This window comes from Rhincodon typus, chromosome 17 (genome assembly GCF_021869965.1).
Source record: "Rhincodon typus isolate 14 chromosome 17, sRhiTyp1.1, whole genome shotgun sequence".
Lineage (NCBI taxonomy): Eukaryota > Metazoa > Chordata > Chondrichthyes > Orectolobiformes > Rhincodontidae > Rhincodon > Rhincodon typus.
The window spans coordinates 55,524,327-55,537,075 of record NC_063348.1 but is presented as its reverse complement, the minus strand read 5'-3'; the positions used below and the strand labels follow the sequence as shown (position 1 = coordinate 55,537,075).

General features: G+C 43.3%; 1 protein-coding gene across 2 annotated transcripts in view; it reads left to right on the top strand.

Moving 5' to 3' along the window:
- LOC109924430 (protein kinase C-binding protein NELL1-like) overlaps nucleotides 1-9,109 on the top strand; it is a 219,048-nt gene extending 209,939 nt beyond the window's left edge. For both annotated transcript variants that reach the window (XM_048607080.1, XM_048607078.1), the window contains exon 10: nucleotides 8,798-9,109. In XM_048607080.1, coding sequence (XP_048463037.1) covers nucleotides 8,798-8,832 — 35 coding nt within the window. In that variant the 3' untranslated portion in view covers nucleotides 8,833-9,109. The remainder of the gene's footprint in view (nucleotides 1-8,797) is intronic.
- The last annotated feature ends 3,640 nt before the right edge of the window (nucleotides 9,110-12,749 follow it).

The window sequence follows — 12,749 nt, the reverse complement described above, 5'->3', positions numbered from 1 at the left end:
ACCATTATGCAGTGTTGCCATTCAGTGGCCTAATAGTGGTGGGATTGCCCTGAGCTATCCATTTCAATACCATTCCTACAGTGTAATAACATGTAAAGTGTCAGGCACTTCCCTTTGGGAAAGGATGGAGAGTTTGAGCAACAGTCCTTCCCCTACAGATTAGAAGATGCAGTGTTTAGCTCCTTACCAGTATTACGTTAGTTGACCTCAGTCTGATAGCAATTGGAGCACCATTGTTCATCACCTGGTCACAGATTTTAGGACAACATTGACAGCAAAGAAGGAAAATAATACATAAGTTCAGGCCTGAAATATTATGTTTTTTTGGAAAGCGTCAATAGATCAAACAAAAACCAAAAGAACTGTGGGTGCTGTAAATCAGGAACAAAAACAAAGTTGCTGGAAAAGCTCAGCAGGCAGCATCTGTGAAGGAAAAAACAGAGTTAATGTTTCAGGTCCGATGACCCTTCCTCAGAACCTCAGATGGATCAAACAAGATGGTTAATTTTTTCATCAATCAGCTCGGTCAATGCTCTATCATTTCAGAAATGTCTAAGTTGAGACACTTTATGTTATTAGTGAGAGTAGTTCTGGCTCATTAGTTTATTCTACAGAATGCCAACATTGGTTACTGTGCCATGACAGGAGCAGGTGTTACTATGTCAGCAAGAGAAAGAAGTGGTAATTGGGATCTACTTAAATTGAACAAAATGGGGCCAATGCAACGCTATACCTTTTTAGGATCACACCTTGAGAAGTACTTCAAACAGTTGCAATTTTTCTGCAAAAATTAAAACCTAGGATAATGGATGTGAAAAAAGGTGACTTAAAATAGCTTACAATTTAAATCAAATAATGGGAGCTGTGTGGTGCTGAAAGAAAGTACAACTGAATGAGGAGACAGGAGAATGACCTCTTTATTTTCTATTCATTGTAGCTACAGTTGTGTTAATAACTACCTGGTTCAATCATGTATTTTGTCCACTCCCCAGGGTTAGAACAATAACTCTGCTTTGATTCAACGTGTGTTTCTTTGAAAATTAATGCTTTGTTAAAATGGGGACACGTTTATCTTTTCCTCAGCATGAAATTAGATAATCATAGAATCCCTACAATGTGGAATCAGGCCCTTCGGCCCAACAAGTCCACACTGACCCTCACAGCATCCCACCCCTCTATAACCCACTTAATCTACACATCCCTGAACACTACGTGCAATTTAGCATGGCTAATCCACCTAGCCTGCACATCTTTGCACTGTGGGAGGAAACCAGAGCACCCGGAGGAAACCCACGCAGACATGGGGAGAATGTGCAAACTCCACACAGTCACCCAAGGTTGGAATTGAACCCGGGTCCCTGGTGCTGTGAAGCAGCAGTGCTAACCACTGAGCCACCGTGCTGATAAGCAGCAAATATTTTCTTCATAATCTTTCATTTCTTTCCTCTCCTTTGATGCTAACAATATAATGGTGGTGTTCCATCATTGCTGCTTGACTCTGCTAATTGTCCACGAAGTCTCAACAGTGGAAGTGTTGCTACTTAACCTGATGACCATGTGCAGGGATATCTAGTTAATCAGTTATCCTTTCCCTAAATTAGCCCCAATGAGCCAGCTTGCATCTGCTTTAGTAGTCCTGAGTGATAAACAGTGCCAGTTCTGCTTACCCATGACCTTAGCTAAGATTCAGCCCATTACTATAACTAAATTATTCATTTTGCAACTCCCCAGTACTACGATGTTAATAATATCCTGCAAATTTCTCCTTGCCCCTTACAATAATTCAGTTAAGTAAAAGACACAAAAGATGCCACCTGCATTCACCATATGTGGCCAGTTAGAATTCCAGTTGCATGACGTTCCTTAGCACATTTGATCAATGTTCTGCTTACTTAGTTAAGAATGTGAGAGGGGATCTCATTGACATGTTTAAAATTCTGAAAAGGCTGGACAGACTGGATGAAGGAATGATGAGCAGTGCCGGAACAAGGGCTTGTGGCCTCCGGAGATGGGATAGGCCATTTTGGACTGAGATGAGGAGAGATTTCTTCACTTGGACAGTGGTGAACCTGTGGAATTTTTGATCACAGAAGGCTGTGAAGGCCAAATCACTGAATATATTTAAGAAAGAAACAGATTTCTAGAGGCTAAAGATGTCAAGGAGAATGGTGAGTGTGTGAATGAATGGCATTGAGGTTGAGGATCAGCCATGATCATTCTGAATGCTAGATTGCACTCAATGGGTCAAATGGCCTTCTCCTACCCTTTATTTCTATGTTTCTAGGTTTATTTTCTCCCCCTTCAGTCCTGTTTATAATTTATTAATTCAGAGTCTCTTTCAGGTTCATTGACATAAGATTGATTGCTTTTGTCTTGAGAATCTTCTCCCCACAAGTAGGGGGGCAAACACTAGTTTGGGCCGTTAGTGGGTGCCGACTTTGTGAAGTCTGAATATTGTCATGTGTAGCAGTCTGATGAAGAAGCAATGTCAATTGATCTGACATTTGTTAAGATACCAGCACACACCTTAGAGGGTAGTTAACCATTTGAATCTGCACATGGTGACTTACAGGGTGTAAACTGTGGGGAGGTGGTGATCAGTGATAACATCACTGGTATTAGCAATCCAGAACCTAAGAGTGATGTTCCAGGGACATAGTTTGAATGCTACCAGGATGCGTGGTGAAGTTTGAATTGAATAAAAAATAAGCAATGAGAGGCACACCAAATGGTGATCATTGGAACTATTGTCAATTGTTGTGAAAACCCAACTGGTTCAATAAAGTCCTTCTTTGTCTGACCTACATGTGACTCCAGACCCAAAGCAATGTGGTTGACTCTTCCTGATGTGTATAATAATTGTAAGAAGGCCTAGCCAGTATAGTCTATGCCTCATTTACGAATAAAGATAGTAGAGTGCGACAGGTCAGGGGAAAGGGTAGAGGATGTGCCAGGTCCCGAGCAAGCGAAGTCACGGGTGTATTTTGCTGTAGGGAAGGCCTTGGGTGGATGCACACATGGACAGTGATTGAAGTGCATTGACAGGTCTGCCACAAATACCACACTCACTGTTATGGAGGAATCCAGTCCCAACTGCTCACAGAATATGAGGCCCATCATGTCCAAATTAAAATAGTGACCAACTCAATGACTGCATTTATAGACTCAGTCATCAATCTTAGATTCTCATAGTCAGTTGCCAATTGATAACACAGTCCTGCACTGGAAGCTCAGCCTGAATCCCCAAGGTCCAAGCTTGGTGCTGTGTATGGCCAGGCTGCTTCCATCCTGGCTGTGGATATCAGTGCTGCAAGGCATGTGTGTGCTCTCTCACAGAACTCCAGCGATCTGAGATCCAGCAGAGGTTGCTCAGGCACCATCCCAGTGAACCTGGATGACAAAGTCCAAGTTCAACATCATCACAATGACCCCATGTTGCCAACCTGCCTGATTTTCTGAAGCCGAAGCTGATCCCTCGAGACCCAGATGGGCTCGAGGTCTTTCAGTGGGTCCATCTGTAGCCTCTTCCTCTCCGAATCAGTGGCTGACTGCCTGACATACTGTAACCACTAGACTAGCACTGGATTAGGTAAGGCAAAAACCATTCACGAGACAAACACTCACACTTTCTCTCCTCTCTATCTTTCTTCATCTCTTTCTCCTTCCTTTCTTTCTCCCTCTCTTTCTGCCTCTCTCCTGCTCTCTATCTCTTCTGTCTCTCCTCCAATTTCTCCTGTCTGCCAGGGGCTGAAGGCCGGTCATGAAGAATTCACTCTCATACGAATGAGGTTGAGAATGATATAGCAGACAGACACAAATTCAGAGATCCTCACTGGCTCCTAGTCTCTCAGACGGTTCACACTGTTGGAGCATTGTTTAAGTTGGGTGCCTCAGATATTATCGGAGTGGTTGAGAGCTGTGACATGGAACTATTGTAACTGCTGCCAATATGATGGGCATTCACCGACAACTCTTGTCTCCCTCGTTGTGTGCCAGATGCATTGTGTGTGGATTGGTAGCTGTTTGACAGAGGGGTATCATCTGATTGATACCCCCCAGAACGTGTGGTTCCTGCAACATTGGAAATACCTCCGGATGGATGAGGCATCTTGCTTCTCTCTGGTTGGATGGAATTGTATGAGATCCATTATGCAAGGAAAGAGGACTTCTGTTACTTCACTGGTGTGATGGTGCCTGGTAAACTGTGATACGGCAGTGTTACCAGTTCATGCTTGATGGGTCCCCTGGTGTAGAAATTTAGGACCATGTGATCTTCCTGGCCACTGGCCATTTATGCCCTGAGTAGGAGAGGGGGAAAGTCCCAGTGAACATGACCAGTAACTGCACCTTTGGTGAAGTATATGTGCGTGAGCTGTTGCTCATTGCTCCAGTAAAGTTCTCCAATGACACGTATCTGCATTTGTAGATGCAGTTCTCCAGTGTGAGGCTTGCTTGCTCTCGCTGTGGCAGAGGTCCGTCCTCTCCTCCATGTACCCTGTGTCTCTGTCACACTGCAGCCTGAGAGAGCGTGCACCAATTTTCCCCGCTATAGTGAGAATAGTCTTACCCCTGGTGGACCTTCTGACCTGCCTCAGACCCCTCTCAGCACCATTCTGTGGTGAATCCAAACTTTGAATGTAGTCCTTCCACTCCCTCTGTCCAGTGATGTCTGTTTAGTTTGGGATGGGGGGGATTTGGAATGGTGTTTCGCATGAAGCTGATGCGAAGCTAGCCCAGCATGTTTACGTGTCAGTTAATGTATGAGCTTGAATCAGGAGCATCCGCAGGACGTTCGGCCCCTCGAGCCTGCTCTGCCAATCAATAGCAGCACAGCTGATCAGATTGTAACCTCGACTCCACGTTCCGACAGACCCCCAAGAACCTTTCACCCCTTTCCAGATGGGTCAGAAATGGTGGACTGTGCAAAATCGACTCTACACGCTGTTTGAAATCACATCCTTCTGCTTGGTTCAAGAACTCACATGACTCATTCATGTGAGCGCCCTTACAGACAGAGAAATGCCAAAATATAGAAAATAGGAGCCCCATGAATGCCTTAACAGACAGAGAAATGCCAAAATATAGAAAATAGGAGCCCCATGAGTGCCCTTACAGACAGAGAAACACCAAAACATAGAAAATAGGAGCAGGAGTAAGCTATTTAGCTCTTCGAGCCTGTTCCACCATTCAAAATAATCAAGGTCAAAAATCCCACAACACCACGTTATAGCCAAACAGGTTCATTTGAAAACACAAGCTTTCGGACCTTCGCTCCTTCTTCAGGTGTTAGTGAGGTGGTATCGGACACAGAATTTATAAGTAAAAGATCTAAAGGTCACACGATTGATGAGGATGTATTAAACAAACCTAGGATGCTGTTAAATCTTTAATCAGTTCGAAGGTTTTAATTGATTAATATGTATATGTAAATGCCCGAATTACTTTCAAGTCACTGCCCTGAGAGATCTAAAAGTTTTTTTGAGTGTAAAGATGACATATGGATGATAATGGAATAGTTTAGGTTAGGTGGGCTTCAGATTGGTTTCACAGGTCGGCGCAACATCAAGGGCTGATGGGCCTGTACTGCGCTGTAATGTTCTATGTTCTATGTTCTATGTTAGGTCAGACAATTCCAGTGAGGCATGAGGCCTTGTTTAGAATCTGTTGTGTTTTGGTTTGGAGTCAGACTGGTTTTAGTTCAACACGGATACCTCCACAATATGATCAAGACTGATCATCCAACTCAGTCCCCTGTTCCCATTTTCTACCTGTAGCCATTGATCTCTTTAGCCCTAAGAGCTACATCTAACACCTTCTTGAAAACATTCAGTGTGTTGGCCTCAACTGCAGAGAATTCCAGAAACTCACCACTCTCTGGGTGAAGAAAATTCTCCTCATGTTAAACCTCAATGGCCTACCCTGTCTCCCTAGCATATGACCCCTGATTCTGAACTCCCCAGTCATCAGGAACATCCCTTCTGTGTTTAACCTGTCTGTCTCTGTTAGAATTTTATGGGCTTCTATGAGATTCCTCCCTCATTTTTCTAAACTCAGCTCTAACTGATCCAGTCTCTCTTCATACATTCCATGAATCAGTCTGGTAAACCTTTGCTGCACTCCCATCATGGCCAGAACATCCTTCCTCAGATAAGGGGACCAAAACTGCACACTATACTTCATCTGTGATCTCACCAAGCTCCCGTACAATTTCTTTTTTCTATATTCATTCATGGGTTGAGGGCATTGCTGGCTATTACCCATCCCTAATTGCCCTGAGGGCAATTAAGAGTCAACCACATTGCTGTGGGTCTGGAGTCACATGCAGGCCAGACCAGGTAAGGATGGCAGTTTCCTTCCCTAAAGGACATTAGTGAACCAGATGGGTTTTTCCTGACAATTGGCAATGGATTCATGGTCATATTAGATTTTTAATTCCAGAATTTTTTTTATTGAATTCAAATTCTGCCATCTGCCATGGTGGGATTCTAACCCGGGTCCCCAGAACATTATCTGAGTCTCTGGATTAGCATCCAGCGATAATACCACTGGTCCATTGCTTCCCAGCAACAACCCTCCCCCGGGAGCAGTCTCAATCTTGGGAGACTGTCTGTATGGTGTTTGCATGTTCTCCTCATGTCTGTGTGGGTTTCCTCCGGGTGCTCCAGTTTCCTCCCACTGTCCAAAGGTGTGCAGGTTAGGTGGATTTGCCATGCTACAGTGTCCAGGGATGTATGAGATAGCCATAGTGCATGTGGGGTTATGGAGATAGAGTGGGGGGATAGGTCTGGTTGGGATGCTCTTTGTAGGATCAGTGCAGACTTGATGGGCCAACTGGTCTCTTTTTGCACTGTAGGGGTTCTATGATCTTTGGATGTATTCCAGTAATTGATCTTAACCATTTCACATGCCTGGATTTTTGTTTTATAATCACCTCACTTTGACTTCTGTATTCTAAATGATTTGATAAATTGATTGGCATCTGCTGTACATTTAATGTACACTTTCAGCAACAAAAAGGGTACTTTCTGGATGATGGGAAATTAAATACAGTGAATATCCAAAGATACTTGAGGGTTCAAGTGCATAAATCTTTAAAATGCCAGAAACTGGTGTAGAAAATAATCAAGAAAGCTAATGGAATGCCTAGCAGACTGGAGTACAAGGATGCACAAATTATGCTGCAGTTATACAAAACCCTAGTTAGACCCCACTTAGTGTACTGTGAGCAGATCTGGGCCCCACACCTTAGGAAGGATAGATAAACTTACAAGAATCATACCTTGAATGCAGGGGTTAAGTTACAAGGAGAGATTATACAAATACAAATCTTTCCCTTCTGGCTCTATCCTATCATTTACTCCCTACCCCATCCCTCTCCCTATTTTCTGCATATAAGCTGATGTTTTCCGCTACCATCAGTTCTGAGGAAGGGTCACCGGACCCGAAACGTTTACTCTGATTTTTTTCTTCACAGATGCTGCCAGAGCTGCTGAGCTTTTCCAGCAACTTCTGTTTTTGTTCCTGATTTACAGCATCCGCAGTTCTTTCCGTTTTTATTATCTGAATTAGGCCTGTTTTCTCTAAAATTTAGAAAGTTAAGGGATGATCTGATTAAAGTCTTCAAGCTATTTAAAGGAAAAGACAGGGTAGATGGCAATAAACAATTTCCACTGGCTGGACATTCTAAAACTTAATTTCAAAAATTAAGACCAGACCTTTCAGGAGAGATGTTAGGAAGCACTCCGACACACAAAGGATGGGAGAGGTTTGAAGCTCTCTTCAACAAATTCTAATTGATGCTGGATCAGTTGTTAATAATTTTTGCTTAACAAAAAATTATCCATCTCACAATTGAAATGAAGGGATATGGCTAAAGGCAGGTGTATTGAGTTAGGCCACTGATCAATCATGATCTCATTTAAATGGTGGAGCAGGCTCGAGGAGTTGCATGGCCCACTCCTGTTCTATCATTGAAGTAACAATGTATTAAAAATTGAATTTTGTCTTGTTGCGCACGTTTATCTCATAAATGGCTTCAACATGAGGGGAGATGATGGCCTTAGTGGTATTATCACAGCACTGTTAGTCCAGAGACACAGATGATGTTCTGGGGACCCAGGTTTGATTCCCACCCTGGCAGACAATGGAATTTGAGTTCAATTTTCAAAGAATCTGGAATTAGGAGCCTAATGATGATAATGAATCCATTGTCGGGGAAAAATTCATCTGGTTCACTAATGCCCTTTTGGGAAGCAAACTGCCATCTTTACCTGGTCTGACCTACAATATAACTCCAGACCCAAAGCAATGTGGTTGACTCTTAATGCTCTGTGGGCAATTAGGGATGGGCAATAAATGCTGGCCTAGCCAATGACACCCACATCCTCTGAATGAACTAAAAAATAATAGTGGTGAGGCAGCTCTAAGATGGATTTTACTTTATTTAAAAAAGAAAGGTTAAATGGCTGGGAACTGTTGCTGCTTCGTGGTTTTGACTTGTATATGAATTGGATTGTACACCTTTTAATTACCGTGGTATCATCAGTCACCATGATGCTTCGATTCCAGTTAATGTATGAAAAACTGCTCATTGCCATTCCTCAGAATATTCTTCAGAAATCATTTCTGCATTCCTCCTGGCTTAATGGCAGACAAAAGTGCAACTTCCAATTATTGCTGGCTTCTGGTTACAAAAAAAAAACACAGCGGAGGGATAAGTTTTTCTGAAGGCAGCTTGCTGGTCTCCTTTTAAATTATTAAGACGATTAAAATTATACTTTGCTTTACTTCTTCAAAGGACATCAAAGGAAAATATATATACAAAATAACTAGGATTCTACCGTAAAGAGAGACCCTTTGAGATTCTTCACTGAAACACAGCCTTCTGGTGGAAGGAGCATCATTATCCGTATTGTGCTGGAGATGGTGGAAGAAATTCTTTTTCCTGGACTCTTTGATCTGAAGAAAGCCTGACGCTCGAAGAAGAATGAAATGAATCCCTTGCAGACTCTTTCTAGGTCTTTTATATAAATTCATTGTACTTTGTGAGATCTTTTGCTTCTGTAATTTGTTTTGTGTGAATAAATTCAAGCTATAGCTTTAGCCTGTATCAACTGGGTGCCGAGTGTAATGTTTGTCCATGTTTTGAGATATAGTGAAAATCCTGCTTCGTGGTTTCTGTTCTTCTACCCCTAAGTTTCAAGATTATTTTGGCTCTTGTAGTGAAAGTTAACTAAAGATAAAGTCGCCATTGTCTTTGCAGACCATGGCATTGCTCTGTCATTAGAGAGCCACTGGTGGTGGTTTAAGCTGGGGGGGTCACCATGTCTCAGACAAGGGGGGAGGTTGAGAAGGAGAGTCCTTCATGGTTACCTCAGCCAGTGCAGGAATTGAACCCATGTTGTTGGCATCACAAACCAGCAATCCAGCAAACTAACCCCACAAGTCACCTAACCAGTGGTGTGTTCAAATTCCCTTGTCATTGCTATGGGCACAAGCAATTTGCATGCAAGTTGTAGTCTGGAACTATGTTGATCAGAGAAATATCAAGATTCTTTCTGTTGCATTTCTTGCCAGCGACCTCTCCTGCACTTAGCAGGTGTATGAGAAAGATTTTCAGGTTGATCCTCAACCAGTTGGCTGTGTTTATGAACATACCTTCTTTGGCTAAAAGGAAGGATATGTTCATAACACAGCTGGGCAGTGACTTGAACCAGGACCTCTGGCATACAGACATAGACCCCATCCACTGCACCACAGAGTCAAATTGAGCAGGTTCAAATTTTCTACTTTTTGCAGAAGTTTTAATGTTAAGGTCCAGGATTCGTTTGGAGCATGGCGACTGCAAATGGGTTATCCAACCATTTCCACCATTCTGTGAGACTATGGGCTGAACTCAGCTCTAACTTCATCAAACACATTGATCCCAGTTTTTCTTCCATGGGACATGGGCATCACTGGCAAGGCTAGCACTTGTTGCCTAACAAACATGGCCTTTAACAGAGTGGTTTGCTCAGATATTTCAGGGAGCAGATAAGAGTCACCCACATTGCTGTGGGTCTGGAGTCACATGTAGGCCTTACTGGGTAAGGGACATCAGATTTCCTTCCCTTAAAGGCATGAGTGAACCAGATAGGTGTGCTTTCTTTTTACAACAGTGATTATCTGGTTGTCATTAGGGCCAGTTCACTGAATAAGATAGCTCTTCACAAAAAAGAATCAATGAAGCTTTGCATCAATGAATCAAAGTGGGGGCAGGGGGTGCAGTGGCTCAGTGGTTAGCACTGCTGCCTCAGGGACCCAGGTTTGATTTGACCATCCAGCAACTGTCTGTGTGAAGTTTGCATGTTCCCCCCCCTCCCCGCGTCTGCATGGGTTTCCTCCGGGTGCTCTGGTTTCCTCCCACAGTCCAATAATGTGCAGTTTAGGTGGATTGGCCATTATAATTGCCCATAGTGTGCAGGGGTGTGCAGGTTAGATGGGTTAGTCATGGGAAATGCAGGGTTACAGGGAGAGGGTAGAGGGTGGGTCTGAGTGGGATGCTCTTTGGAGGGTCAGTTTGAACTTGATAGGCTGAATGGCCTGCTTCTATGTGATTCTATGATTGTGGTCACCATCACTAAGACAAACTTCACATCCCATACTTATTTATTGAATTAACATTTCACTAGCCATAAACCAGAGGGGCAATTTTTTCACATGGAGGATGGTGAGTGTCTGGAATGGGCTGCCAGAGATAGCAGTGGAAGTGAGTACAATGTTGTCATTTAAGAAATATTTAGACAGGTACATGGATGGGATAGGTATGGAGGACTGTGGACCAAATACAGGCAAATGGGACAAATTTAAATTGTGAAAACTGGGCAGCATGGGCAAGTTGGGCTGAATGGCCTACTTTCATGCTGTAGACCTCTACAACTCTATGACTATGGTGGGAATTGAACCTTATGTCTCCATAACTTTCAACTGGACCTCTGGATTAACTAGACCAGTGATATTCTTGCTACAACAATATCACCCCTTTTCCTTTGGTTTCTTGGCTAATAAAAGCCATCAACCTCCTATTTAACACGGTTAATACTTTAGCATTGATTGCTCTACATAAGAGACAGTTCCCCATTTCTACCACGTTTTGTGTGAACAAATGTTTCCTGATTACTCATGAAGGTTTGGTTCTATTCTGAAGGTTATGTGTCCCCCAGACTTTTCCAGCAGCAAAGTTTCTTTTGCCCTATCAATCCCTTTCAGACTCTTGGGAAAAAAAAAATCAAACAAATCACTTCTTAACCTTTCGTGTTCCAATTACTACAAACCTCTCCTTGCAGCCAAATCCATCCACTTCTGGTGATTCTTCATTCCACTGCCCTCCTTTTGAGGTCAATATACGTGAGATATCTGGAAAGAGGCAATATTTCTGTTAGAAGGTGGCGAATGTGTAGAATTCTTCACCACAGAGGGTTTCTAAGTATATTCAAGGTTGAGATAAACAAGTTTTTAATCAGGAAGAGCATCAAAGGTCATGGGGAAAAGGCAAGCAAGTGGAATTGAGGATTACCAAATCAGTCATGATGTCATTGAATGTTGCAGGGACTTAATGGCCTGAATGGTCTACTTTTGCTCAAATGTCTTATGATCTTATGCTAATTTACTTTGGCTCCTCATTGGACTTGTGCTAGATTGCATCCCAGCCACTCAAAGATCATGAGATCCTTACAACAGATGTCATTTTAATTGAAGATGTGGCTGAATGATTCAAGGCTCATTGGTGATGAGATATGGGACAGATGATAACCTGAGGCAGGATGGCATGGGGGAAGAGACGCGCAACATCCTCCCACTGCAATGCCAGTCAGTGACACATTGAAGCCTGGCTGGAGCCCCGTCTCACCTTCAAGGGACACTTTGCCCAGGCTGATGAGGCCCGTGACTGCCTAGTGTGGGGCTTGCTTGTAGGGGTCTCTTGTATCCTGTGCTTCAACCCCCATCTCCACCCAGACCCTGCCCCCAAACCCGACAAGAACCCCCAGCCCTGCTGCCATGACCCTGACATGTCCAGAGGCCACTCTGTGATTGGCTTGTTGTCATTGCTGAGGCTGCAGTCCCAGTCGTGGCCACCACCATTGTGGGCGCTGCTGAGCTGCCAGCAGTTCCCTCCTCACCCTCCATCCACCTCCCCCCACCATCCCTCTAACCACTTCCTCACACCCCTTCTTCCATGACAGGACTGACATTTCTTGACTGGGGCCTGCTGTTCTCAATAGAATCGAAGATCTGGAGGTAGCTCTGACACCGTGACATTTCTGACATTCACCAAAACTGGTTCAATAACCAGGCTCCCCACCCCATCCCCCCTGGCCCTCCCACTGGCTTGCATCATCTCCTCAAATTTCAGCTGATAAAACAAATTAATTAAACAAAAGATGATCAGCTACTTATGTGTTCAGTATATTTAAAGTTCATTTGCTCTAGATAAATCTGAATGGACTAAAATAGTAAAAATAAGATTACCACAGTAGAAGCTAAGCCCTCTGAGACATTGTCTGAAAAAATAATTTTTTCTCTCATTTGAATTTTCTACTGCTGTAGCAGCCAATTGGATGTGCAAGTCCAATCCTCACTTGGGTTTCAACCAGATTTGTTTCTTTTCAAATGACTTCTGATTGGTAAAACAATGGGTTCTTTTGCATTTCCTGAAAAATGATGTGTGGGGTTTGTTTGCTCAGATTTTCCAAACTCCTCAATCACTGCAA